Genomic DNA, 26333 nt, shown 5'->3' with positions numbered 1-26333 from the left:
TGGGGAGGGAAGAGATGTATATCCCTAGTACTTGGAGTTACTAAAGGAACACCATGTCTCCTTTAAACTGTAAATAGGTTGGGGCATCTGGGTAGCTCAGTCGGTTAAGCGTCTGACTCTTGGTTTTGGCTTGGGTCATGATCTCTTGGTTCATGGGTTTGAGCCCCCCATTGGGCTCTGCGCTGACAGTACAGAGTCTGCTTGGGATTCTCTCTGCCACTCCCCGCTTGCTCTCTCTCTCTCTCTCTCTCAAAATAAATAAATAAACTTAAAAAAAAACTGAAAATAGGTGGACTCTGATCTGTGAGGAGATGCAAATGAAGCAGTGTTATTGTGGATTAAAGTAGAACAGCAAAGTTGTGTGTTTGGATAAAACTTCTTAAAATTTAGGATTTGTGGTGAGCAAGATCAGTCGTAAGGTTTTTAAAAGATAGTTGGAAGACTAAGGGAATGTAAAGTGTTTATAAAATTATTATTTAAAATAGGGCGCCTGGATGGCTCAGTTGGTTAAGCGGCCGACTTCAGCTCAGGTCATGATCTCGCAGTCCGTGAGTTCGAGCCCCGCGTCGGGCTCTGTGGTGACAGCTCAGAGCCTGGAGCCTGTTTCAGATTCTGTGTCTCCCTCTCTCTGACCCTCCCCTGTTCATGCTCTGTCTCTCTCTGTCTCAAAAATTAAAAAAAAAAAAAAAAAAGTTAAAATGGTACAGCCCCAATGGGAAACAGAATGGTGGTTCCTCAAAAACTTAAAAATCTACGTATGATCTAGCAATTCTACTTCGGGGTATAAATGCAAAAGAATTGAAAGCAGGATCTTGAAGAGGTATTTGAACACCCATGTTCATAGCCGCGTTATCTGTTGTAGCTAAAATACAGAAGCAACCCAAGTGTCTGAACAGATGAATGGATAAGTAAAATGTGGTATATACATATGGAATGGAATATTATTTGAATTTAAAAGGGGAGGAAGTTCTGACACATGCTAAAACATGGATGAACTTTGAGGACATTATGCTAAGTGAAATAAGCCAATCACAAAAAAACAAACACTATGACTCCCCTTCTATGAGGTACCTAGCATAGTCAGAGTCATAGAGACAGAAAGTAGAATGGTTAGAGCACTTGGCTGCTGTCAGTAGAGCATATGACTCTTGATCTTGGGGTAATAGGGTCTTGGGTTTGAAGCCCATGTTGGGTGTACAGATTACTTTAAAAAAAAAATATATATATATATATACATACATACATACATACATACATACATACATACAGTGACTAGGGAGAGGGACTGGAAAGAGGAGTTACTGTTTAATGAGTATAGAGTTTCAGTTTTGCAAGATGAAAAGTTTTGGAGGTAGGTGGTGTTGGTGGTTGCACAATATGAATGTATCACTGAACCTGTACACTTAAAAATAGTTAAGATGGGACACCTGGGGGGCTCAGTAAATTGTCTGACTCTTGATCTCAGCTCAGGTTATGATCTCAGGGTTGTGAGTTCAAGCCCCGTGTTGGGCTCTGCACTGGGTGTGGAGCCTACTTAAATTAAAATTTGGGGCACCTGGTGGCTCAGTCAGTTGAACATCCAACTCTTGATTTTGTCTCAGGTCATGATCGTGCAGTTTGTGGGTTCGAGCCCCATGTTGGGCTCTGCACTGACAGAGCGGAACCTGCTTGGGATTCTCTCTCCATCTCTGTCCCTCCCCTGCTCGTTCTCCGTCTCTTATTCTTCCTCTCTCTCTCTCTGTCAAAATAAATAAACATTTAAAAAGTTAAAATTTAAAAAATGTGTTAAGGGGTGCCTGGGTGGCTTAGTTGGGTTAGCATCCGACTTGATTTCAGCTCAGGTCATGATCTCATAGTCATGAGATCGAGCCCCTTGTGGGGCTCCCCACTGAGCATGGAGCCTGCTTAAGATTCTCTCTCCCCCCTGGCCCTACTCCACTCCCCAACTTGTGCTCGCTCGCTCTCTCTCTCTTTCTCTCTCTCTAAAAAAAAAAAAAAAAAAAAAAGTTTAAGATGGTAAATTTTATGTGTATTTTACCACACACAAAAAAAGAATTTAATTTACTATGAAAAGAAAATGACAGTGACACAGCTTCATCCCTTTATATGACTCAGTGGGTATGGAGTTACCATTGACCTAACACACAGCCAGAGTGGGTACCACTGGTTTAGCAGAGGGGCTGCTGTATGGGGAAACCTGATACCCTAAGCATACCTAAATCTCATCTTGGTTTCCAAGAAGACTTTTGTTTGTTTGTTATTTCATTTAATAACCCTTGTGATCAGAAGGAAAAATTCCACAGTAAGACATATTCATTGTATAAAATTTGGCAATGTTTGAAAAACAAAATTCATCCATAATCTCATAATTTGAGTAATCATTATTAAATTCAGGTGTATTCTGGTCCTTCTAGTGTCATGTGTGAAATATATTTACAGATAATATTATAGATATCCTTATATGTTTTCATTCATATATATTTATTTTTTTCTGTGCTTTAAAAAAATGGATATCATACTTCACATATTGTTTTGTTTTCCCTCTTTTCAGTGAACATATGGTGATGTCTTGCAGGTCATTGAGGGCTTTCTATCCCCTTGGTTTTCAGTGACTGCATAGTGTTATTTATCTTACCCATTACTGTTACTCAGCATCTAGATTGTTTCCCAGTTTTTCACCTATCATAGCCAATGTTGGAGTGAATATCCTTATACAAAAAATACCATTTTAAACTTTCTGTTACTATTATTGCCAGTTTGGTAGTTGAAAAAAATTTTTTGTTTGTTTCTAGTGAACATTCTCTATGCTTGCTACCATAAACTTTTAAATTATAATCTGTACAGCACTTAGGTAGTTCTCTTCTAACTTGTATTGGTTTTTGTTTCCCACTCCTCTTTTCCTTTTTCTAATCTAATATCATAGAATCATGAACTTTTACAGTTAAGGCCCTGATGGTTAAATGATTGGACCAGAGTCACACAAAACATTAAGTAACAGAACAGAGATTTAACCCAGCTTTACTCATTTTTCATTTTTCTTCCTTTCAGTAGATGTATATTGCTAATATCCTTAAGTCTCCATGGGAAAAGCTTTTGCAGCTTTTCATTTTGGAGTATTTCATTTGTGCTTTTGTGGCAGAGAACTTGTTGCTTCCAAATAAGTCCAGAAGATAGCCTCGGCTGAGTATGCCATCCACTAATAGCCAGTATAATGCTTGCTGTTCCAGGAGCCATGTTTGACCAGGACTGTGGGAAGGTCGTATTCATGCTGGAGGCTCTTGTGAGGAGATGAGTTGGTGAACAGAGAAGCCGGCATGAAGATGCTCCCAGGAGTGGGCGTGTTTGGGACTGGCAGCTCTGCCCGGGTTCTGGTCCCACTGCTGAGGGCAGAAGGGTTCACCGTGGAGGCCCTGTGGGGGAAGACTGAGGAGGAAGCAAAGCAGCTTGCCGAGGAGATGAACATCACCTTCTACACCAGCCGGACCGATGATGTCTTGCTGCATCAAGACGTGGATCTTGTGTGCATCAATATCCCCCCTCCACTCACCCGGCAAATATCTGTGAAGGCTCTAGGTACGGATAGTCAGACGATAGCAAGGGTAGGATGTATCTCCCTCTGGGTGGTGTCTTGTGTGTCACTGTTCTCCTCTTGGGCCTCTGTGGTCCTTCTTGGGCTTTGGTCTGCAGGTAATGGTACTCTGGGACAACACTCACCCTTAGAGCCGTCTTGGGGAGGGCACACTGGGGGTGTTACAGCTGTGGAAAGAAATGCTCCAGGCTTGCCTGCCTCCCATAAGTAACTCCCTGAGCAAAAATTAAGCATATGCCAAGAGTTGTCTTGTCACAGGGACCAGAGATCATTACACTTCATGCAATGTAAAGTTGGCCTGTTTGAAGTCGGAGTTCAAAGACTTGGGCAATGGGAAATTGTGACTGATGTATTTGTTCTTCCATTTCCGTGGCACGTAGCACCTCAGAAAGGATGGAGAGGAGGGTGTAACCAGGCTGCCATTTCCCATGTTTTGTCAGTCCTTCACTAGATTGAGTGCACACCCTTCCTGCCACATTTTGCAATCTTGTGTTCCAGAAGTCAGGAAGGCCCTTGGACAGTGCTGGGCTTCCCTGACAGGATCCATAGGACAGCCAGCTCACATGTCTGCCCCCTTGAGAAGCACAAGGCAGTATAGGGCTTGCTGAGCTGTTCTCCTGCAATTCCTGTTGGGCATCTCTTCCCAGTCAACTCTGGGCGACCTTTTCTCTTTTTCTAATGTAAATCAGAATCAAATTTAGTAGGAAAACAAGCCAGTAAATAGTCATCCAGCATGTTTGTTGTTGTTGTTGTTTGGTGTTTGTTTTTTTAATGCCTTCTAGGTGCCAGGCACTGTCCTGATGTCATTCAGGACATTCAAAGCAGTGTTGGATCAGAGCCCTCCCTGCCTTCAGATTTCACAGTTCAGTTGGAGAGACTAGAGATAACATACATTACAAAGTAAATGAGACAATTCAGGTAGCATATAATTAATTGACAGAGAAATTATTATTATTTTTTTTTTCAACGTTTATTTATTTTTGGGACAGATAGAGACAGAGCATGAACGGGGGAGGGGCAGAGAGAGAGGGAGACACAGAACCAGAAACAGGCTCCAGGCTCTGAGCCATCAGCCCAGAGCCCGACGCGGGGCTCGAACTCCCGGACCATGAGATCGTGACCTGGCTGAAGTCGGACGCTCAACCGACTGCGCCACCCAGGCGCCCCGACAGAGAAATTATTTAATGAAGGTGATAGGAGCAAAATATTTCTCTGATGCAGTCAGAGATCTCTGGGCCCAGAAACTGGTATGCCACTAGGCTTGACCACTCCTCCTGGACACTACCATGATGGAGAGTCCAAGCCACTGCTACTTGTTTCCCTTGTTCTGAGGAGAAGAGGATGTCTGTCACCTCTTGCCTAATGCATTGGTAAGGACAAACGTTCATTGGAGTGAGTAAGAACATGAGTGTCTGGTTGTTGATTTGGGGGCATGTACATTTTGGCCAAAAATTGTAGATGGTTTGTCTTTTCCAGAGAGCACTCTAAGGATGTGTGACACTGGAGCTATTCACTGGACACTAGATTCTTAGGAGGGCAAGTAATGGCTTTCAGATTGAGTTTAGAAGTAGGCCTATGCCAACACTTTAACAGAAGGCTAATTCAGGGGGATCAAGCTATTGTGGTCACTTGACTTCCTGCCATCCCTGTGACATGAATACAGGCTGGTGATGCCAGGTGTATCCAGAGGCAGAGTTCTAGAGGCTCTCAGTCTGCTTATATATTAGGGTTCTCACAGAGACCATTGCCAAGCTGTGTAGGAAGAAAGAGGAAATCCCAAGTTCTTTGGCTACAAGCCTGCTGTTTTCTGGTTCCTAGTATAGGAAAGCACCAGCCTTGGATCTTTTAATACAAATAGGAAGGACAGGAATGACCAGAGGCTTCTGGAATCTTATGTCCCAGCCCTCAGTGAAGCAGGGTCATCTGTCTTCTCACTGTCAGGAGGAAGAGGGTGTGAATGAGTCCTTGGTCTGTTCTTATAGACACACAGTCCCAGGGTCAAGTTGGTGGGACTGGGAGAGCCATGTCAGCTGGACCTGCCTTGAGGCACTGCCCACTCAAACCCCAAAGGAGTCACTGAGCATATTGTGACCATGAAGTTTACTTCCTGTGAACAAAGAGGTGCTCTGGGGCACTTCACTCCTGGGTAATCTGGAGAATATGAGCTGGAGAAAAGATTGCAGCTTGAAATTTGTTCACCCTCCAAAAAATCTGAGCTAATAATCACTCAGCATTCATGCTTTTCCCACTCCCTGGAGACAAAAATCAGTTCCCAGCTTCTCTGATCTCTCCTTTGGCTTCCTAGCAGGAATGCTAGATAACTTAAAAAAAAAAAATTTTTTTTTTTTAATGTTTATTTATTTCTGAGGAGACAGAGACAGAATGTGAGGGGATTAGGGGCAGAGAGAGAGAAAGACACAGAATCCGAAGCAGGCTCCAGGCTCCGAGCTGTTAGCACAGAGCCCGACACGGGGCTCGAACTCACGAGCTGTGAGATCATGACCTGAGCTGAAGTTGGACATAACCGGCTGAGCCACCCAGGTACCCCGGGAATGCTAGATAACTTAAATATGTCTTTCAAGATAACCCAGGTCCTCCTAAAGTTAAAGACCCTGTGCTGCTGGCCTTGCAGGAGCCTGTTTAAGATGGCCTTTAGCTCCCCTACTGATAATACTACTGAGTCTTAAGTTAAAAAGCATCCCTGTTGTTTGGGCTCAAAATGGGAGGTCTCTCCCCTTTCCCTGACCTCTCATGACATGGAACAGAAATTTCCTTATCCTGGTTTTACTGTCACCAAACTCCCAGGAGCCACAAAAGTCCTTTTCCCCCCTGCCCACCTCCTTTCTGCCCCATGCTGCAGTGTCCACCCCAATTCCTACAGTGAATAGTTACAGCAGGTAGTTTCTGGGTTGGCCAGAGCTACAGCCCTCAGATGAGGTGTTTGTGTCTGAGAATCTAATTTCCTCATTACTTTCCTGGTCAGCTCTATGTGTTCTGCACTCAGGTGGCCAAATTGTCACCCAGTATGGTGATTCTCCAGTCCCTAATCCTAAAATCTCACATGTGTAAGGAAGCATTAGAGATTCTCCGAGAGCAGATCATGATAACAGTCAGGGGCTATTCTCCCCGAAGGGCCCCCTCCTGCGAGACCCCAGTGTAAGGACCTCTTCCCTTGGTTTGGCACCCACTACTTCTTTGGAGGTATTAACATAGGGAACCACCCCAAGCTCTCAGGAGTATCCCAGGTATTGTTGTCTTGTGACTGCTCATACCCTCATGAGCTTTCATCTTAAAACATCTTAAAAATACTGATCCTTTCTGCTTCCTAAAACAGAAGCTGCCCAGTTCTAGCTCTCTTCAGGGCTTTTTCTAAGGCTTTTTTTGCTCTCTTAGTCCATCCCACCTATAGTATACTCGGAACAGGCATGAGAGCATAAGGGTTAATTTTACTTTCTTTCCCTTCCTACCAGAGCCAAACATTTTCTGGCCTTTTGACTACACTAAATTGTTGGATCAGTGTTTTTAGAGAACAATCTTTGGGAAATCTTAGAGCCCTTTCTGCAATTGCAACTGAGAGTACAGAGCCCATCCCCTAGAGTATAGATTAAATACTTTTGCCCAAAGCTGGTGATCTACTAAATGTATGAAGGTACACAAGCATGTCCTCTCTCCAGCCCATGTGTATTAGGCGGTGTTCTTCAGAACAGAACCAATGAGCGTATATAGAGAGAGAAAGGAATTTATTTTAAAGAATCCTCTCGTGATTGTAGGAGTTGACAAATTTGAAATCCACAGGGTAGGACAACAGGATGGAAATTCCAACAAGAGTTGATGTTGCAAACTTGAGTCTGAAGGCAGAATTCCTTCCTCTGCATGGAACCCCAGTCTTTTTTCTTGAGGCCTTCAACTGATTAGATAAAGTCCACCCACATTGTGGAAAGTGATCTGATGTACTCAAAATATACTGGTTTAAATGCTAATCACATCTAGGGGCTCCTGGGTGGTTCATTTGGTTAAGCATCTGACTTCAGCTCAGTTCATGATCTTATGGTTCGTGAGTTTGAGTCCTGCATCGGGTGAGCTCAAGCCCTGCTTTGGGTGAACACAAGCCCTGCTTCTCTCTCTCTCTCTCTCTCTCTCCCTCCCTCCCTCCCTCCCTCTCCCCCTTGTGGGTTTTTCTCTCTCTCCTTCTTTCTCCACCTTCACTCATTTGTGCCATCTCTCTCTCTCTCAATTAAAAAAAAATAAAATAGGGGCACCTGCGTGGCTCAGTTAGTTGAGCATCTGGCTTTCGCTCAGGTCATGATCTCACAATTCATAAATTGGAGCCCCGCGTCGGGCTCTGTGCTGACGGCTCCGAACCTGGAGCCTGCTTCGGATTCTGTGTCTCCCTCTCGCTCTCTGCTTCTCTCTCTCTTTCTCTCAAAAAATAAACATTAAAGAAGTTTTTAAATAAATGCTATTCATATCTAAAAAATACCTTCATAGCAATGTCCAGACTGGTATTTGATGGACACCACAGCCTAGCTGGGTTGGCACATAAAATTAGATTTTTTTTAAAAATTTTAATGTTTATTCATTTTTGAGAGAGAGACAGAGTGTGAGTGGGGGAGGGGCAGAGAGAGAGGGAGACACAGAATCTGAAGCAGGCTCCAGGCTCCAAGCTGTCAGCACAGAGCCTGACACGGGACTCAAACTCACCAGCTGTGAGATCATGACCTGAGCCGAAGTTGGTCGCTCAACCACCGACTGAGCCATCCAGGCACCCCATAAAATTACATATTATACCTCCTCTCTTTACTTGCCATTCCTGGTTTGCACCTTCTACCTCTACTCCTTTCATTTTCCCTTAAGAATTTACTCTTCATTCTGCAGTCTATAGCTTGTTCTCCAGTCCCAGTCACCAGGTACCATTTGTATCCAAGCTGTTGCCTTTCCTCTTGTCCCAGGCCACCATCTGATACAGGAGGCATTTCCGAGTTCATTTGCCTTCAAGAAAATATTTTTTCCTTCATTGTAAATCCCTTGGAACTTTGAGACTTTTTGGTGTGTTTTATTCTCAGGTATTGGGAAGAATGTGGTTTGTGAGAAGGCAGCAACTTCGGTGGATGCATTCCGGATGGTGACAGCCTCGCGCTACTACCCACAGCTGATGAGTCTGGTGGGGAATGTGCTGCGCTTTCTGCCTGCCTTTGTGCGCATGAAGCAGCTGATCGCGGAGCACTACGTGGGCGCGGTAATGATCTGCGATGCGCGCATCTACTCAGGCAGCCTGCTCAGCCCCAACTATGGCTGGATCTGCGACGAGCTTATGGGTGGTGGGGGCCTGCACACCATGGGCACCTACATCGTGGACCTGCTGACCCACCTGACTGGCCGGAGAGCTGAGAAGGTGCATGGGCTGCTCAAGACCTTTGTGAGGCAGAATGCAGCCATCCGTGGCATCCGACATGTCACCAGTGATGACTTCTGCTTCTTCCAGATGCTCATGGGTGGAGGCGTGTGCAGCACGGTAACACTTAACTTCAACATGCCAGGTGCCTTTGTGCACGAGGTCATGGTGGTGGGCTCTGCAGGACGCCTTGTTGCCAGAGGAGCTGACCTGTATGGGCAAAAGAACTCTGCCACACAAGAGGAGCTGCTCCTGAGGGACTCACTGGCTGTGGGTGCAGGGCTGCCCGAGCAGGGGCCCCAGGATGTTCCACTGCTCTACCTGAAGGGCATGGTCTACATGGTGCAGGCCCTGCGCCAGTCCTTCCAGGGGCAGGGGGACCGCCGCACATGGGACCACATCCCTGTTTCCATGGCCGCCTCGTTCGAGGATGGGCTGTACATGCAGAGTGTGGTGGATGCCATCAAAAGGTCGAGCAGATCTGGGGAGTGGGAGGCCGTGGAGGTGATGACGGAAGAACCTGACTCCAACCAGAACCTATGCGAAGCTCTCCAACGGAATAACCTGTGAGCCTGCACGTGGGCTCCCTGCCATGGGGCAGAAGGGATGGGAAGGGACCAGAAGGATGAGACAGGAGGTCTTGGCCATTGCATACATAGTGTATTTCATTTCATGAGTCAACTTGGGCAGGGTCCAGGTGAAGCCCAAGGTGGCCTTGGGAAAACACCCCCTCCAATGCTCAGACTCGGAGGGTGGTGGTATAGCTGAGGGCTAGCAGCTCCCACAGTGTAGCCAAGTAGAGCTGCCCCCAGGTCTCTGCATAGTCATGCTGGTGAGCAGAGCCAGCAAAAGCTTGACTTGGAGGCTGCTTCAGCCTATTTGTGGCCGTAACTAGGTGAGAAAGCACAGCAAGGACCCAGCTTGGCTGATTCCTCAGGCCTGAGGGAAAACGACAAGAAGCCTTGTTTTCATGCCCTTCCTGGGCTAGAGCATCTCAGGAATGGTGAGGGCAGCAAGCCATCCCTCAGGGATCCGTACCTGCCCTCCTTCCCATATGCCCAGGCCTTTCCAGCCTCCAGGCTGCCCCTTCCCTGGCAGGGAGGAGTGGGTTCTTCATTGGGTGAGCTCTCAGGGGCTATTGACCTGGGGCAAAGGGTCCCTGATTTGGTGGAGAGGAGACAGGGAGAGTTCTGGAATATCTGATAAATATTAATAAATCAGAAAGTCTGACACTATGGCAATTGGTTGTTTGGTAAGTTCTGTTTCTTTAATAATGAGAGGCTTGTTTATTGTAGTTTGTTTATATTTTTCTCTCTCCTTGTGGCCACAGCAGATCTGGCCTGCCCTGGATCCATCATGGTGTGGTGGGCATATTCCCTTGTGACAGAATCCCAGGAGTCCTCCAAGGAAAAGTCTTTTCTCAGAGAACAAGACTCAAGACTTCCTTAACCTCAAGACTTCCCTGACCTGGTAGGCAGGTCAGGGAGATAGGGAGAGTTTAAGGCCTTCCCAGGCTGGAGGTCAGGAAGAGTTCTGTTCCTACAACCATGGATTTGGCTCCGGGAAACCCTGGGAGAGGGGAGGTGAGAAGTGGTCCCGGGGAGCCTGGATGCACTGCCCTTGGAGTAGGTACAGCCTAATGCTGCCTGACCTAGATAGCCAGTCACCAACCATGCTTTTTATTAACTATTCTACACTGGGACTGCCTTTTAACGAAGTCAATCAGAGGTGAGGTGGGTCGGGGGTTCAGGGAAGTGGACACACACACCCCCTTCGTTTCCTCTGCCAGCCTGCCGGGATTAAGCCTAGACTGAACTCTTCCCTTCTCTAAACTTCACTCTCTCTGCCTTGCCCTGGGCTCCTTGCCAGAGAGAGAAAGGCTCAGGGAAATCTCCCTCTTCTTGGCACCCTTTCTAGAAGTCAGTAGGCCTATTTTCCTGTGTGTGGTCCTGATTTAAAACTTTGTCCTTGTGAGCTAAAATAACAGTGACTAGTGCTGGGGAGTGTGCTTACTGAATGCTTCTCCCCTGGAGACACTTCACACATACTTCATTTGATATCCAAACCACTCTGTGAGGTCCTACTATTAATATTCTCATTATTCAGATCATGAAACTGAGGCAGAGAGGGGCAAAGTTACTTGCCTCCTATAAGTTAAAAGTGATGGAGCCAAGGAGGAGCGTGGTCAGGGTCATCTGACTACAGAGACTGACCCTGACCTACTCTTTCCCCAGCACTTAAAGATCTCAGAGACTGAGTGCCCAGACATTGCCCCTCCCCGCTCAGGTCCTGCCCTCCAGGTTACTGCCTTCTCTGTGCAGCAGAAATCTGTCTGCCCTCAACTAGGAGAAGGAAGGACTACAGAGAGCCCTGCGAGGCAGGATGCTGGTAGAGTTCAGAGAGGCTGTTCCCTTCCTCCTGACTCCAGGTCAGTCCCTCTGTGTGTTACTAGGAAGATGGGATCCCTCCTAAATTGGGGGATTTACTAAGAAAGCTCATGCATCTTTCCCAGTTGTACCTGACTCAGGTTTACTGCCCCACAGTGGCATTTCTTAGGTTTTATAGGGCTCTACAACAAACCCCTTGTTGACAAAGACAGGTTCCCAGAAGTCCTAGGGCAGAGTGCAGTGGGCTTGGTGCACAGCTACTTTTGTGAGGGCCCTGGGATCCTCTGTTGGTACTCGCTAGAGCCTAGGTCCATGGCCATCCTTCAGACATCTTTACCATTATAAATTTCTTGGGTTGGTCCTGGGGAGGAGATGTACCTTAAAATGGCCCAGGTGCCTGTGGCCTAGGAAGTCAGCAGGGTTCTGGCCCTCAGGATGGACTGTGCCTGCACATGGATTCAGGCTTGTCCTGCACCGCCCCCTCCTGGAGGAAAGCAGCATCACCTCCCAGGTCCCGTTTCCTAAATTTCAGGATCTTCCTGGAGTCAGAGTGAATGAAGTTTTTCCAGGCTTCTGAAAATGGAGTTTGTTTTTCCTCTCTCTAACAACAACCAGAAAATAACTTACTTTTTTTTTTTTTTGCTTTTATTTGCATTTATTTTATGCAGAATTTACTCCCAGGCCATAAGTTTTGTTTCTTCAGTTTCTTCTGGGGTACCTTTTTTTTCTGTGCAACTTCCTCTTCTGGTTTAGGAACAATCTGTTTTTTGTTTTTGTTTTTCAGTAAGGATCATCTCAATGTGGCAGGGAGAGCTCATGTATGGATTAATCTGACCACGAGCCCTGTAAGTTCTATGCCAAATCTTGGGGGCTTTGTTCACCTGGATGTGCTCAATGACCAGAGAATCTATATCTAAACCCTTAAGTTCAGCATTACTCTCTGCATTTTTAAGCATGTGCAATAAAAATTCAGCACTCTTTTTGGCCACCAACCCTGTGTCCAGCCCCACTGTTTGGCCTGGGTACAGCTACCAACTCCACCATTGTAGCGACAGAATGGCACACACTGCTTCTGCAAAGTGACATCTTTCAGATACTTGGTGGCTTTTCGGATGTATATACCCTTGATTACCTGGGAAGTTTCACATGTGTTCTTAAAGTGAACACAAAGATTTGAACCTTTTGTTGGCATGATTTTGTTGGGTTTTCCAGGTCAAGTGAATAGCGAACCATTTTGAGATCACCTCAGGCCGCTTACAGGAAGAGCCAGAAAAGAACTTTCAAAATACTTTTTGCTTATTTCTCAACCCCCCAACCAAATGTAGGCCTCATACTCACTCAGACAATCAGCAGTCTCCTCACCTCCCTGTTCCCAGTCTCCCTTCCTCATTCTACCCTTCTCACTGCTGCCCACATGACCTCTCCAAAATATCAGGCCAAGATCCCTCTTTGCCTGCACCCCTTCTCATCACTCCCAGACTTGTCTAACCTGGTCTCCTGATGTCCATGCCTCTGCTTCAGCCATGCTAAATGGCCCTCCTGAGTGAGGCTGACTTCTATACTAGCAAGGCTTTGTGTCTGGTGTATCCCCTGCTTGGAAGGCCACCCAAATCTCCCTTCAAGAGTCAGCTGAAGGGCTGCCTCTTCATTGCTTCCCTAGGCAAAACAGCAGTCCCAATGCCCACACCCACCTCAAGGTCCCACAGCCTTGGTCCTCTGCTCTTTTGTGATACCTGTCTCCTTGCATCCTACTCCGCATTTCCCCCTTAGATTGAGCTTCTAGGAACAATAGTAGTTACTTGTTCCTTTCTGTGGCTATTGTCACCCACTCTGCTTTAGGAAAACCTATCAGGTAATAGACCTGCAAATATAGATCAGTTCTTTGCTGGTTACTGAGTATTTCCTGTGCCACTTGTTGGAAGAGAGGAACAGAGTTTCCTTGTCAGTGCTGGCCTGGGTCAGGCCTTAGCCAGAGTTTTCAGGTCCACAAATCTACAGGGTTCAGGAAAGGGTGCTGCCTCCCTGGTGCCCAGGGTGTGATTTCATGCAAGGCCACTTCTCTCCAGGTCTCTCCTCCCTCAGCCATAAAGTGAGGCAGTCAACTCAGTTATGTGAAGAGTCCTTTACCTCTGAGAAATTCCAAAGAATCCATGCTCATCCCTATGGACAAGATTTGGTCTGCATGGTCCCTGTGGACAGTATCTTCTGGGGTGGTTCAGTCACTAACCAGGGAAACGTATGGGCAAAAATGTCCTGACCCCATGACTTGCCCTGTAGTCTTGCCACCAGGCCAGTGAGCTTCCAAGTGATTCCTAAACATAGAAGCAGCCTGGGATGATGCGCATTTTCTTCCTACTTCTGTCTGGGCTTGCCCACCCTATCCCTTCCAATGACCTTGCCAAACCAGTATTCGAGGGGCCCTGCACATGGTTCTGGACTTTGGATGCCCTCAGCCTTTCAGATCCTGACCTACCCTCTGCGACTTCCTCAGCTTCCCACCTCGGTCTCCTTATCTTTGTGTCTTTTATGAGGGCTCTCCACTAGATGGGTGCAATGCAATGATATATGCCCTTGGGGAGTTCACAACCTAGTTCCAAGAACAGTTCTAACCCACAACGGCAGTAATATGTAAATGCTATGACATAGGGCAACACTGGGTGCTGCCTGGCTCAGCACGAAGTAAAGTGCCCGAGTCTTCAAGGTAAGAGTGCACTAGTCAGGTGGAGGGGTAAAGGAATGAAGGCACTTTAGGCAGGAGAAGGCCCATGTGCAAAGTGAAAGTAAGAAAGTTGTGGCTGGTCAGGGACTTATAGAAGCCACTGAAAAGTTATGTTTTGTTTTGTTTTTTAAGTTTATATATTTTGAGAGAGAGCAGGAGAGGGGCAAAGAGAGAGGTAGAATTCCCAGCAGGCTCCGCACTATCAGCCTAGAGCCCGATGTGAGGCTCAAACTCCCAAACCGCAAGATCAACCACGAGATCATAACCTGAGCTGAAATCAAGAGTCAGATGCTTAACTGACTGAGTCACCCAGGCGCCCCGCCACTGGAAAGTTTTTAAGGCACTTGGAGCAAGAGGAGCAACATGCCAGGGAGAAGCAACACCATCAGGTTCAGGTGTGTGTGTACCAGGATCAGTGGGGTGGATTGGTTGGGGAAGGAACCACAGGCAGAGAAACTAGCGAGCTCTCACCTGGGAATAACAGTGTCCCAAGGCAAAAGTGCTGACTATGAGATACGAAAGGTTCTCAATCTAGAGGGCACATTCACCAGCCTTGATGCCTGATTAGCTTGTAGGAGTCAATGAGCAAAGAACAGGATGGGGTCTGGGGTGACACCCAGGATTTTGGCTTGAACAATTGTGTAGATGAGACACAGGAGGGAAAGCAGATTGGAGGGAGGAGAAGTTACTCATTTAATTTTAAATTCTTTATGTTTAAGGTATCTGAGGTACGTTCAGGAGGATGAGGAGGTGGCACGATATGAGGGTTTCCAAAGTGGCCAAACTGGATAATTTCAGTTATCCAGTGGCTTGGCTGCAGGGCTCCAGGAGAACATTCACATCCACCACCACCCCCTGGCTGCTAGGAAAAAGTCACAGATGCCTCTGTTGGCAGGGCCACTCTGGGGGCAAAGTCTGGTCCAGCTGTAGCCCCTAGTATGTGGAAAACATTCCAAAGACACCACTCTTGGGGCAGGCAAATGAACTCTGACACCTCGGTGGGAGATCCCAAGTATTGATCCCCTGAGGTCAGACCAAATGCAGGCCCCTTCCCTGGAAGACAGGGAGCAAAGCCAAGCACCTGATTCCTGTGACCTGACAGTCCCTTTCCTTTTTCTGCCTCGTTCCTCCCTTATCACCTCCCTCTGCATCCCCACTGTTACCCTATCTGACCTTCAGGTTCATGTGAAGAGCCTTTAAATGCACAGAACTAGGCCCCACCCCTGCAGATTCTGATTCAGTTATGTCTGGGATAGTGCCCAAGAACCTGTATGTTTGTCAAGTTCTTGGATGATCCAGGTGACCAATCAGGCTTCACACCCTGCACCCACCTTCCCAGCCTCTCTTCAGCCATCTATTTTGGGAAATCATGAAGTCTGAGAAAAGGAAAAATGTTTATTTTCAGTAAGTCCAAGGCCCCAAGTAGGGAGAAGGGCCAAATTTTCCCCTCCTCCTGAGGCCTAGGCTGCTGCTCTGGTTTGGGCTTGGGAGAAGGGGAGACTCCAGTGGAGGCGGGAAAGTCACTTGTACTGAGGAGAGAGTGGAGGTACAAGTGGGGCGGCACAAACACTCAGCATCTTATCGATGTCCACCTGGGTTGACTTATCCACCTCAGCCTTGAGGCGGCCACTGATCCCCAACTTGGGCAAACACGCTGGCTCTTCTCCAACCTCCTCTCCCAGGGGAGCCAGTGCATGGGTGGGGGACACGAATGTGCTGGGGCAGGGCAGAGTGAGGCCTGACCCCAGCTCACCTGTCACGGGCAGCAAAGCCTGCAGTTGCTCCACACCTGCCTCCTCGGGGACCAGGGCCAACTCCAACTCAGGCTCCACGTCCACCTCAGCCTCCCTGTCCCCCTCCCCTGCCTGATTCAGCTCAGGATTGCAATAGTTGATGTACTGGTACAGGGGCCGCAGGCGCTGGGCCTTTCCTGCAAACAGCCAGGGCAGGGCAGGGGCTGGAGCACCAAGCTGTGCCATGACAGGGGTCCATCAGGCAGGAGAAAAAGGGAGGGCCCAGGGGCTGCCACTCACGCTCCAGCCCCAAGGTCTCTGGAGGTGCAGACACTGCGCTGGCCACAGCTGGGAGCACTGGAGCTCCCAGACTCTTGCGCTTCTTGGCTTTTTTGTGCTGCTTGGCAGATGGTGAGGGCTCAGTGTGGCTACCCTCTGGCTCCTCCCTCTGCGGTGGCAGCCCCTGTGGCATCTCAGCTTCAGCTTTGGGATGGACTTGGTGGCTAGGCCCTGGGAGGCTGGGGGACAGGAGGCCTAAGGAGCCAGCCTCCAGCTTTGGCTCCTGTGCCCTGACCATAGGGAATAACCCTGCCTATCCACCACCCCCGGCCCAGATTCTTGTCCCTTTCCTGGTCAGCGAGGCTCTGGGCTGGACAGGGAACTAAAGCTCATGTGAGCTTAGTACCCTACAAGGCCTGAGACCCCTCCTCTGGATGCTCCCTATGCCAGGGTTCCTCAGGGACAGAAGGAGTGAGGAGTGATGGTGGTGGCAGGAGATAAGGATGCACTATGTAAGAGTGCAGGATTTAGGGATCCTGCTGGAGTGTGAGCCCACCCTCCCCACCAGCCCTATAGCTCCTTCCCTCTGAAAGCCCCCTCACTTGACTGGCTTCCTCTTCGGACCAGGACTGGGCCTCACAATGGAGGCCATAGGCCTGGGAGGGCCTCTCTCCTCTAGTGACTCCACCTCTGGCTTGAGCCTCTCTTCCTTCAGCTTGAGTCGTTCCTCCTGGAGCTCTGGCTCTGAGACTTGGACTGTTGGGCACTTGTCTTCACCCAGGGTCTGGCAAGCCTCATAGTGTGGTACCAGGCACTGGTCAGCCATCACTGGACACTAAGGGTGACACATGGGTAACTGGTCACCAGGCAAAGGACACAGGGATCAGTAATTAGACACCCGAGGAGGAGCTTGTCCTGGCATTTAGGGGGGCCTCGCACAGAGTTTGGCCTCCCAGAGCGCCGCGGACAGTCGCTTGGAGACCACAGCCTGACGGTCACCTCGGAGGTCTAAGCGTGGCCGCCAGGCGACTCTACGAGCTGTGCCTGCCCCGCGGCCGTCCTCTCCTGGGACCCTGGCCGCCTCTCGACCCCTGCTGAAGCTACGGCTGCGCAGGGTCAGTACCTCCTCGACGGTTGCTTTCGGGGAGCGGAGCGAGGGGCCGGACCTGTGGACCTGGCGCTGACCCCAGAGACCGGCCGGGCGGCGAGGGCAGGCGGGTGGAAAGGGTGCCTGACCGTGGCTCTGTGCCTCACTCCCCAAAGCTGGAACTACAAGCCCCAGAAGGCTTTGCGCCAGGGGGCCTTGGCCCCTGACCTCAGGGACGGAAATTATTGTTGCCCGGCAACAGCAAGCCCGTCGGGTCGCAGCAGTCGGCGGCAAAACTGCTCCGGTGAGCCCCTTGTCAGAGTGTTGCGGGGAAGGGGTCGCGAACGAAGCAGGGAAGTGGGTTAGGAGCGGAGGCGGCGAGCGCTTTGCGGGGTGAGACGGCGGGGCAGAGGCAGGGAATGGAGGGGCACCGTTGGGGTCAGGGTCTGAGTCCAGAATCCGGGAGGAGGCACGGGGCTGGAAAAGGGGACAGGGGCCGGAAATGTGCAGCCCAGCAGGCCTCGGTACGCCGTTGCAGGGTGACGAAGGCGGCATGTGCGAGGGCCCGTCCCGTATCTCGGGGCCAATCCCCCCAGACCCTACGCTCTTCCCTGACTACTACCGGCGGCCGGCCTCGGGTGAGTTAGGGGGTGGCACGGCTGGGTGAGGCCCGAGTGAGGGTCTGGCTCTGATCCACCACTGAGCCCTGCGCTCGGCCCCATCTGGCTTCTCAGCCCAAGGACGCCTTGAGGGAAACGCGCTGAAGCTGGACCTGGTCACTTCGGACCTCGACTTGGACGCCACCCCTCCGCGCGGTCCCCGCATAGGTCCTGGAGCCAGACAGATCCTGGACCGTGGCAGGCATGGCGTCGGAGGAGTGCTGCTGCAATTTGGGGGCATCTCCCTAAGCCCAGGGGCCTCTTCCAAGAGTAAGTTCGGATACAAGGGGCAATGAAGCTAGTACGATGAGGTCAAACGCTGAGATCAAAAGCGTTGCTTCTCCTTGCTAGATTCTGGGCTCAGGGTTTGCCTCTCTGAGTGTCAGTTTCCCCAAATATGAAAGGAGGGGGAAATGCGCTACTTCCTCAAAGAAGAGGACTGAATGCAGTAGTCCCTGGGAAACCCAAGCTCAGCTTAATGAATTCATGCATCAGCAAAACGTGGTCTGTTGAGTGCCTACTGTGTGCCCTCTTTATAGGTGCTAGAAAAACAGTAAACAAGTAAAGAGATAGCTATGATAGACAAAATGATTAATGGTCTACTTCACAATAAAAATGTAGAAAATAATCAGGGACAGAAGAAGGTAATGACTATGTCAGGAAGGGAACAAAGTGATGAGGCAGAGTATGTGTATACTGTTTTAGATGGAGAGGTCATGGAGATCTTTCTGTAGGAGGCAAGGTGTGGGCCTTTGTGTGAACTGATGGGAGTTGGATCTCATGGGCTGTATGTAGGGCAGAGTCTGGCAACATCTTTTTCCCAGGGAAGGACCCTAAAGACTATGAGAAGGAGAACCTGAAGCGGATCAGAGAGATCCAGAAGCGCTTCCGTGAGCAGGAGCGCAGCCGGGAGCAGGGCCAGCCCAGGCCCCTGAAGGCTCTGTGGCGTTCACCCAAATATGACAAGGTGGAGTCCCGGGTCAAGGCCCAGCTGCAGGTACCTGCCTTGGAGAGCCAGAAGCATTGTTCATCTTGTTGACCAACAAGCAGTTATACTCTGATCTGAGTTGTGGAGATGAAAATCACAGGGGACTAGGGAAACAGGGGCTAAGAGATAGCCGGCCTGCTGCAGAGTCGGGCTGGGGGCTTCCTCAGGAGTGTTGATGGCTTGGGTCATCCTGAGGGACAAATAGGTATTAGGCAAGGGGAGAATTGAAGAGAACCATTCTAGTGAGATGGAACCTCACAGATAGAAGTCCTAAGACCAGAGGGAGTATGCGCAATGGGATGTTATGTTCAGATCAATGTGAAGGGAGAAGAGCATGAGGTTAGGCTAAGAAGTCAGCTGGACCCACATCATTTAAAAAAAAATTTTTTTTTCAACCTTTATTTCTAAGGGCAGTGAGAAGGGCAAGTGCAGGGGTATGGTGGTGGGATTGTCTTGGGTAGATAGTAGTACCATTTCTCTGTCCAGGGTTCTCAGAAGGAGGAGCAGAATTGAGAAAAGAGACAATAAGGTCATATGTGAATTTGTTGAAGCTGAAGCATCTGTGGGATTCCCAGGGGGTAGGAGTGTGTCCAGGAAGCAGATGGAGAGTCAGGTCTGGATCTGAGGAGTGAGACCCAGGAGTTATTGAGCATTGGGCTGAGGACAATGATACCAGGGAAGTGACCCTGGATTTAATGGCTTGGAAGCCAGCTGTGAGTGACCTTGGTGGGGACAGAGCCAGGAGGCTTGGCAGGGAAAGAGAAAAAGAGAATGGTAGTCAAAAGCCAGGACTGAGGTAGAAGGAGGAATGGTTTGTTGTTTTCTTAAAGATGTGAGAGACACACATATTTAAATGCTCATGGATAGAAGTGCTTCTTCAAGAGGGAGGAGACCCATAGGGCTAGATACAGAGAAATATCCTCACAGGCAGAAGGAACAGAAGCTCAGCTGTACGGCCAGCTTAAGACTCTGACCTCAGCCTGGCTGATTCCTCTGCTATGCCCTACCCTCCAGGAGCCCAGCCCAGCCTCTGGAACAGAGCCCACCCACTTCCTTCGGGCACACTCCCGCTGTGGCCCTGGGATCCCACCACCCCGTGCCCCCAGTCCTCAGCTAAACCCACCAGGCCCCAGTGCTAAGGTGAGAGGATGTGTGGGGGTCGGGAGGTGCGGCAGGGATCTTGAGGGGTTCAGGAGCACAACACAGTACTGTCTGCCCCATCATGCTTGCCATGTCCTGCAGGGGCCAGGCCTGGATGTGGACTTCATTAGCCACAATGCCCGCACTGCCAAGAGGGCCCCCCGGCGGCATTCCCGCTCCCTGCAGGTCCTGGCACAAGTGCTGGAGCAGCAACAGCAAGCCCAAGAGCACTACAACACCACGCAGAAGGGCCACGTACCTCATTAGTAGGTCCCACTGCCCAACACCCAGGGTGAGAGGTTCCTGTGGAGGGTGGGAGAAAACCAACGCCCTGGGACCATCAACTCTGAGCCTGTGCATCCACAGCTTGTTGCAACGCAGGGATCTGTGGCGGCGGGAGGCTGAGGCCCGCCAGCATAGCCAGCCGGACCCTGCCATGCCCCCTGGTCACACTTGCATGCCTGAGAACCAGCGGCTGGAGACACTGAGCAATCTGCTCCAGAGTGAGTCCATAGGCAAGAGGTAGGGGGGTGTAGATGAGGAACCCACTGGGGACCACACACCCCTGCCCAACACTCACTCTTCCTGGATCCCTCATAGGCCAGAGCCAGTTGCTACGTGAGCTGGTGCTGCTGCCTGCTGGGGCAGACTCACTGAGGGCCCAGGGCCACCATGCTGAGCTGGACCAGAAGCTGGTGCAGGTAGAGGAGGCCATCAAGATCTTTTCCCGCCCCAAGGTCTTTGTGAAGATGGATGTCTGAGCCCTTTTGTGGGGGCGCTTATGGGGGTCCTCAGTGAAGATTGCCACAGTTGCAGAGGGCAGGATCAAGCCCCATCATAGAATGGGGGTCCAAAGACAGGAGCAGTGGTGTGGGCAGTATCCCCAGAGCACTCTTCCCAGCCACCGGTGGCTGTAGAAGGGCCAGCAGCCTCTTAATCCCTTTGTCAAAATTAAACCTTTTGTACACAATGGGGTTTGTTTCCATAAGAGCTTTTCTTACCCTAGAAATGCAAAGCCTGGTGTCCCTCCTGCTGCTCAACTGCAGGGAGGTCTCTCTGTTGTCCTTATCACTCCTGCCTCAGGTCCAGGGCAGGAGGCAAAATTGTTAGACCATGGAGGATGTTAGGGCTGGGACACAGAAAGACCATGACTGCATTTGTAGAAAACTTTTAATGTTCCCCAGACGAAGAGGCCCCTGCGAGCAAGCTAAAAACCCCCACTGAGGAAGTCCCTGCCATGTCTCAGCAGCCTGGAGTGGCAAGGGGCTGCATCCTTGCCTGTCAGAGGCTAAAGCCACTACCATCTCCTCTCATGCTACTTCCCCAGCCAGCGCTGGCCTGCTCTTGATCCAGGGAGGGCAGAGAGCTGCGGGCACTGGGAAGTAGGGGGCCCTGGCGCAGGTCCCAGCATGGAGGCCCTTGAGACAGCCCATTGGAACAGGGAGGCTGGCGGTTCTCAATGACCAGATCACTGCTGTCATCGTCACTTTCGGCCTCAGCAGGCCCAGGCCCAGCAGAGGGAGGCCCTGTCAGACGACCAGAAGCCCCACGCACCACATTATTGTGCTGATTGGCTGGCTTGACAGTGACAATGAGGTTGTGGCTGTTGGCGACCATCATGTCCGTCACTTGGTCCAAGGTCTTCCCAGCGACCTCAATACCATTGACCTCGAGGATCTCATCACTGACTGCCAGCAGCCCTGTACTCTCAGCCAGGCCCCCTCGTACCAGGCGGGAGATGAAGATGCCTGGAACCCGTTCCAGGCCCTGGGGAGCTACACGTACACTCATGCCATCTCGGATGTAGAAACCAAGGGGACGGTCAGAGCCATGCTTGTGCAGCCGCACCCTTCGGTGTGTCTCAGGCAATAGGTCCACATCTATGACTGAAGAAACCTGGCGGAAATCTTGGGGCAGGCTAATTAGCAGGGGTGGCCGGGTGCGCAGGGGTGCCACTGGCCGAAGTAGAAGCCCTTTCTTGCGCCGTTGCAGAGAGTTGGAGGCAAAGGCCAGGCCACTGGAGTCGGCTTCTGCTGCAGGAGAGGGGGAGGGGGGCGCTGAGATCAGAGACTCTGCTCTCCCACTTGAACCCTTTTCCATCAGGCCCAGGCCTGGGGAAAAGGGCACTGTAGCTATTTCCTACCACTTGGAGGTCAGGGCAAGGGCAGGGACTGCAGAGGGTGAAGCCTGGACGCCCTGGGCATGGACTAACCCTTGTAGACCTGCCCTGCTGTCCTACCCCACAGAGGCTGCCCACTGTACCCCATCCTCCTCACCCCGCTTCTGTACTAGCAGGCGCAGCGGTGGGGGCCCGCTGGCCAGGGCCCGGTGCAGGCTGTCGTCGTTGGTGAGGGGCAGTAGGTCGCCGTGAGCATCTGTATAGCCAAGCAGCACGTCCAGGCCCGGGATCTGGTGCACTGCACGCAGCAACCGCGAAAATTCTTGGAAGCCACTCACCGAAGCGCGGGGCAGCGCGAAGCGTCGGAACTCAGCATCAAACTGGAGGCAGGGGGTGGGTGAGAGGAGAGGTCAGCACGGAGCCCGTGCCCTTTCCCACCACAGGTCCGAGGGTGTTAGAGGTCGGAAAGGGCTGTCGCAACAGCTGCAGCCTTGCGCCCAGACCTCAGTTCCAGTACAAGGGACGCTGTCCAAGGTCTTCTCCCCGCCCTCTAGGTACCAAGGCCACAGGACTCTAGTGGCCGGCAGTGGAAAGGAGGATAGATGGAGGAAAGCGAGAGGAAAAGCCAGAGAATGGGACATGAATGATGGAGGCGAGAAAAAGGTGGTGGGGACTAAGGAGCCAGGAAAAGGGAGAATAAGGGAATTGGAAGCGCCTAGGGCCGAGGCCGGAGCCGGGGCCAGAGGGGCCCTTACTTTGCTCTTCACCTCGACGATGTTGTCTGGACTGCGCGCCGGAGTCCTCTGCGGCCTGGCCATGGTGGGGCCGGGCGGGCTGGGGACGGTGCCCCAGGCGGCCCGCGGAGGCGCAGGTGCACAGACCCGGCCGGCCGGCCCGTGCTGCCCCGCCCCTGGCGGTAGCACTCGCCCCGCCCTCCCATCCTGACCATGACGTCAAGGGGGCAGCGACAGGGAGTGGAACGTGGAGTCTACGTTTCCTAGGAAACGGAGATGGGGATGGAGGCGTCTTCTTTTGCTCTTACGTCATTACGCTACGGTGCGCAAGTCTCTGGAGCCTGGGGGCGGGGCGTGGCCAATCAGAGGGAAGGGGTGGGGGAAGTGACATTTACTGAGTGTAGTCTGTGTACTGTTACTTCTACTGGCCTTATAAGACTGCACGTTTTAGATGAGAAACTGAGCCATAATAAATATTTGCTCAACTCTTCGGTTCACAAGGTGAAGTGGCTTTGGGCCAACTCGCTTGACCACTCCTGGCGGCAGCCTGAAGCCCTAGATCCCTCCCTCTCCATTCGAGCCATCCCGGCCGGTGCCACAGAAGTCTTGACGAATGGCCCAAACGCCGGGCCCCTGCTCAGACATACCCTGGTAAGACCAAGCAGGTTGGCATCCAATCTTCCCAACAAGAATCTGCCCGCAAATACCCGAACAACACGGGCTCGTGCGCACGCGCGGACACGCATTTGGGCGTGGCCTCGACCTTAGGTTCCGCCCAGCCGCGGTGCGCTTCCTCTTCCGACGAGAGGCGGGGCCGCGGCGTCCGCGGGAAACCCAGGCTGGTGGTGCTCCACTAGGTGCATCCCGGGAATGGCAGGCTCGGGGAGCTTGGTCCTGCGGCCCTGGATTCGAGAGCTGGTCCTGGGGTCAGATACACTCTCAAGTCCGCAGGCGGGGCAGCTGCTAGAGGTGAGTCCCGCCACCCTTCTCAGAGACCAGGGCAGGGCCCGAGGGCGGTGGGATTGACGCCGGTCGACGCCGTCAGGTGCTACGAGAGGCCGAGGCTCCGGGCCCGTCCCGCGCCCCTGACTCGTCTGATGTCGCGGCCACACTGCTTGTGTCTGATGGGACCCACAGTGTCCGATGCCTAGTGACGTGGGAGACCCTGGACGCCTCGGATTGGTGAGAGAGGAGCCGCGGGGTCTGGGGAAATCGGAGTCTAGTGGGAGTGCGCGAGGCGGAGGTGGGAGGGCCGCAGGCGGGCCGGGCTGTGTTCCAGCGGGCCGTGGCCGTGTTCCAGCGGGCCGTGGCCGTAAGGGTCGTGCTTGCCGCAGGGAGGAGAAGGAGTTCGGCTTCCGAGGGGCAGAAGGCCGGCTGCTGCTGCTGCAGGATTGTGGGGTCCGCGTCCAAGTCGCCGAAGGCGGCGCGGTGAGTGGTGAGGCTGGTTTGGGTGGGTTAATGAGCCTCTTCGTGACAACTCCTAAGACCCGTCCCTTAATTCAATCCTTCAGCCCGCGGAGTTCTACCTCCAGGTGAACCGCTTCAGCCTGCTGCCCACTGAGCAGCCCCGGGAACGGGTGATTGGTTGGTAAATGATGCCTCCCCCCACCGGCTGTTCTCTCAGGCCTCGCTGACTTTGGTGTAGGTCTTTTGGGTGGGAGGGCTTAGGCCGCTGGAAACAACATTGCCAACTACCTCCCTTTTTTTTCCCCCAGCAACCAAGACCCGGATGTGCAGAAAAAGCTCTATGACTGTTTGGAGTGAGTAGAGGGTTGGGCTCTGGGGCCAAGTGTGGCTCTGTCAAGGGCAAATTTGTGCAGACAGGCCTCAGGATTGTTCCTCAGGCTTGTCCTCTCTGTTTCTATAGGGAGCACCTTTCAGAGTCCATCTCCCCCAGTGCAGGTATTTATTTATAGGGGTTGGCCAATGACCCTAACTCCCTGTAGAGTGACCTCCCCAGCCATCACCTCTTCTTTAGTAAGCTTTTCTTCCTACCCACCCTGCCTTTCTTCTTTTTTAAGTTTTGGCCCATCCTCTGGTCCCCTGCCCTCAGGCCTTTCACTGTCCCAACTTCTGGATGAGGTGCAGGAGGACCAGGAGCATCGGGGGGCGTTAGTGCACCTGGCTGAGAGCTGTCTGATGCTGGCAGGCCCTTACACAGCACCCCCTCTTACCCGCTGGGCCTCCTCCCACCATAGGACCACGGTCAGTCTGGGGCTCCCCTTGGGAAATGTCAGAAGAGTTGAACAAGGGCTAGGCTGAGAGTTTATGCCCCACAGGGAGAAGCTGTGTACACTGTCCCCAGCTCATGGCTGCACATCTCTGAGAATGACCAGCGAGTTCTGAGCTCTCTGGGTCCAGGTCAGAGGACACAGGGTAAGAAGGACTGGAGAGGTCAAGATGGGAGTACCTGGGGACCTAGTGCCCACAGTGCTAATAAGCTCCCCCTGACCCTCAGACCCTGAGCTGCCCCCACCAGACCCAGCTCTGGAAGACCTATCGCTGACCCTGATCTCTCCTTCCTCACCTACGTCCTCAGGTAAGGTGGTGCGCAGGCCACAGGCATTCACTGCTATCAGCCACGTGGGGGGATGAACACAATCCCTGTCGGCCTGCCTAAGCTAATGAGCTACTGAGAGGGCTGTGCCCACAGTCGGTGCCCTCCTCTCCAGGAACCCCTGCTTTACCCGGCCACATGTCCTCTGAGGAAAGCGGTGCCAGCATCAGCCTTCTGCCTGCCCTGTCCTTGGCTGCTTCAGACCCAGTGCAGAAGGGCAGCTCCCGGCCTGTGCCAGCCATCTGTTCAGCCCCTGGCCCCCTGCCCCCCAGTTCCATACACCCTAGCCATGGACCCAGATCCCCACTCCTGAGCTGCACCCCAAGTCTCTCACCCCTTGGTCATGTACCCAGTCCACGTCAGGCCATTGTGACCAGGGCCCAGAAACCTAGCTTGGAGTTCAAGGAGCTAGGATTGCCCCCCAAGAACCGGCAACACTCTCCAAGGACAAAAACGACCACAGGAGCCCTGGAGTCCAGCCCTGTTGGGGTGAGTATAGCCTCTCTACAACTGGATAGTAGAATGGGATGGGTCTTGGGTGGAGCTGGGAGTGGGGGTGGGGAGTAGCATTAGATGGGGTTAGGGGTCCTTGTAGGTCCCTCTCCAGATACCACACCACCTTCAGGACCCTCCAAAGAAGCATCGTGATGGTTCTGCCTTCCAATATGAGTATGAGCCACCCTGCACCTCCCTCTGTGCCCAGGTGCAAGCTGTCAGGTGAGTGCCTGGGGCTGCCCCTATTCTTTGGGTCACCAGGCCCAGTCTCCATTGACCTACAGCCATGGTTCTTTTCCCAGGCTTCCTCCCCAGCTTGTGGCCTGGGCCTTGCACCTTCTGATGGAGCCACAGCTGGAGTCTGAGCTCACCCAGGTGTGAGGGGTCATGTGAACATGTGGGAAGATGTGTGCACACAGGTCCATGGCTGGGGATAAACCAAAAGTACTCCCCAC

The 26333-nt window shown here is 51.7% G+C and overlaps 5 protein-coding genes across 9 annotated transcripts in view; 3 read left to right on the top strand and 2 right to left on the bottom strand.

The window, feature by feature from the left end:
* Positions 1-12323, top strand: part of GFOD2 (glucose-fructose oxidoreductase domain containing 2) — a 36570-nt gene extending 24247 nt beyond the window's left edge. The window contains exons 2-4 of the mRNA XM_047078592.1: positions 3228-3573; positions 8653-10451; positions 12153-12323. Of these exons, the coding sequence (XP_046934548.1) occupies positions 3315-3573; positions 8653-9551 (1158 nt within the window). The 5' untranslated portion in view covers positions 3228-3314 and the 3' untranslated portion in view covers positions 9552-10451; positions 12153-12323. The remainder of the gene's footprint in view (positions 1-3227; positions 3574-8652; positions 10452-12152) is intronic.
* Positions 12324-15607: 3284 nt separating this feature from the next.
* Positions 15608-17741, bottom strand: CUNH16orf86 (chromosome unknown C16orf86 homolog). The gene is given in 6 exon segments (XM_047077406.1): positions 15608-16017; positions 16121-16338; positions 16516-16524; positions 16702-16934; positions 17099-17205; positions 17618-17741. Coding segments are annotated over 6 exon segments (1101 nt in total).
* On the top strand, positions 17452-20943 carry ENKD1 (enkurin domain containing 1). The gene is made up of 8 exons (XM_047079240.1): positions 17452-17490; positions 17725-17824; positions 17921-18115; positions 18670-18842; positions 19848-19973; positions 20076-20239; positions 20340-20476; positions 20574-20943. Exons 2-8 carry the CDS (start codon positions 17740-17742, stop codon positions 20732-20734), a joined length of 1041 nt encoding a protein of 346 aa, XP_046935196.1. The 5' UTR covers positions 17452-17490; positions 17725-17739; the 3' UTR covers positions 20735-20943.
* Positions 20944-21097: 154 nt separating this feature from the next.
* On the bottom strand, positions 21098-23265 carry PARD6A (par-6 family cell polarity regulator alpha). The gene is made up of 3 exons (XM_047078591.1): positions 22848-23265; positions 22250-22472; positions 21098-22003 (listed from the first exon to the last, which is right to left on the bottom strand). The coding sequence occupies exons 1-3, from the start codon at positions 22908-22910 to the stop codon at positions 21255-21257; spliced, it is 1035 nt and encodes a 344-aa protein (XP_046934547.1). The 5' UTR covers positions 22911-23265; the 3' UTR covers positions 21098-21254.
* On the top strand, positions 23211-26332 carry ACD (ACD shelterin complex subunit and telomerase recruitment factor). Of its 5 annotated transcripts, none has more exons than XM_047078587.1 (13): positions 23211-23477; positions 23684-23795; positions 23872-24008; positions 24161-24254; positions 24338-24414; positions 24542-24586; positions 24694-24728; positions 24880-25031; positions 25106-25187; positions 25285-25365; positions 25499-25872; positions 25979-26100; positions 26181-26332. In XM_047078587.1, exons 1-13 carry the CDS (start codon positions 23440-23442, stop codon positions 26257-26259), a joined length of 1428 nt encoding a protein of 475 aa, XP_046934543.1. In that variant the 5' UTR covers positions 23211-23439; the 3' UTR covers positions 26260-26332. The 5 variants fall into 5 exon arrangements, with proteins under 5 accessions (XP_046934543.1, XP_046934546.1, XP_046934544.1 ...); XM_047078588.1 differs by having other exon boundaries at positions 23212-23477; positions 25106-25202; positions 26009-26100; XM_047078586.1 differs by having other exon boundaries at positions 23212-23477; positions 25106-25202.
* Position 26333: the final 1 nt, after the last annotated feature.

Source organism: Lynx rufus, unplaced genomic scaffold (assembly GCF_022079265.1).
Source record: "Lynx rufus isolate CCGP_SWC_20201006 ecotype Redwood Valley unplaced genomic scaffold, mLynRuf1.p SCAF_16, whole genome shotgun sequence".
Classification (NCBI taxonomy): domain Eukaryota; kingdom Metazoa; phylum Chordata; class Mammalia; order Carnivora; family Felidae; genus Lynx; species Lynx rufus.
This window is presented reverse-complemented; position numbering and strand designations above follow the sequence as displayed.

Excerpts from the sequence above, each read along its gene's own strand:
- ACD (XM_047078586.1), top strand. The coding sequence starts at position 23,440 with ATGGCCCAAACGCCGGGCCCCTGCTCAGACATACCCTG. Across the intron at positions 23,478-23,683 it reads CCCTGCTCAGACATACCCTG|GTGCATCCCGGGAATGGCAG; the intron begins GTAAGACCAAGC and ends GTGCTCCACTAG. Across the intron at positions 25,366-25,498 it reads TTCCTCACCTACGTCCTCAG|GAACCCCTGCTTTACCCGGC; the intron begins GTAAGGTGGTGC and ends CCTCCTCTCCAG.
- ENKD1 (XM_047079240.1), top strand. The coding sequence starts at position 17,740 with ATGTGCGAGGGCCCGTCCCGTATCTCGGGGCCAATCCCCCCAGACCCT. Across the intron at positions 17,825-17,920 it reads CTACCGGCGGCCGGCCTCGG|CCCAAGGACGCCTTGAGGGA; the intron begins GTGAGTTAGGGG and ends CTGGCTTCTCAG. Across the intron at positions 20,240-20,339 it reads AAGGGCCACGTACCTCATTA|CTTGTTGCAACGCAGGGATC; the intron begins GTAGGTCCCACT and ends GTGCATCCACAG.
- PARD6A (XM_047078591.1), bottom strand. The coding sequence starts at position 22,910 with ATGGCCAGGCCGCAGAGGACTCCGGCGCGCAGTCCAGACAACATCGTC. Across the intron at positions 22,473-22,847 it reads TCGTCGAGGTGAAGAGCAAA|TTTGATGCTGAGTTCCGACG; the intron begins GTAAGGGCCCCT and ends CCCTGCCTCCAG. Across the intron at positions 22,004-22,249 it reads CCTGCTAGTACAGAAGCGGG|AAGCCGACTCCAGTGGCCTG; the intron begins GTGAGGAGGATG and ends CTCCTGCAGCAG.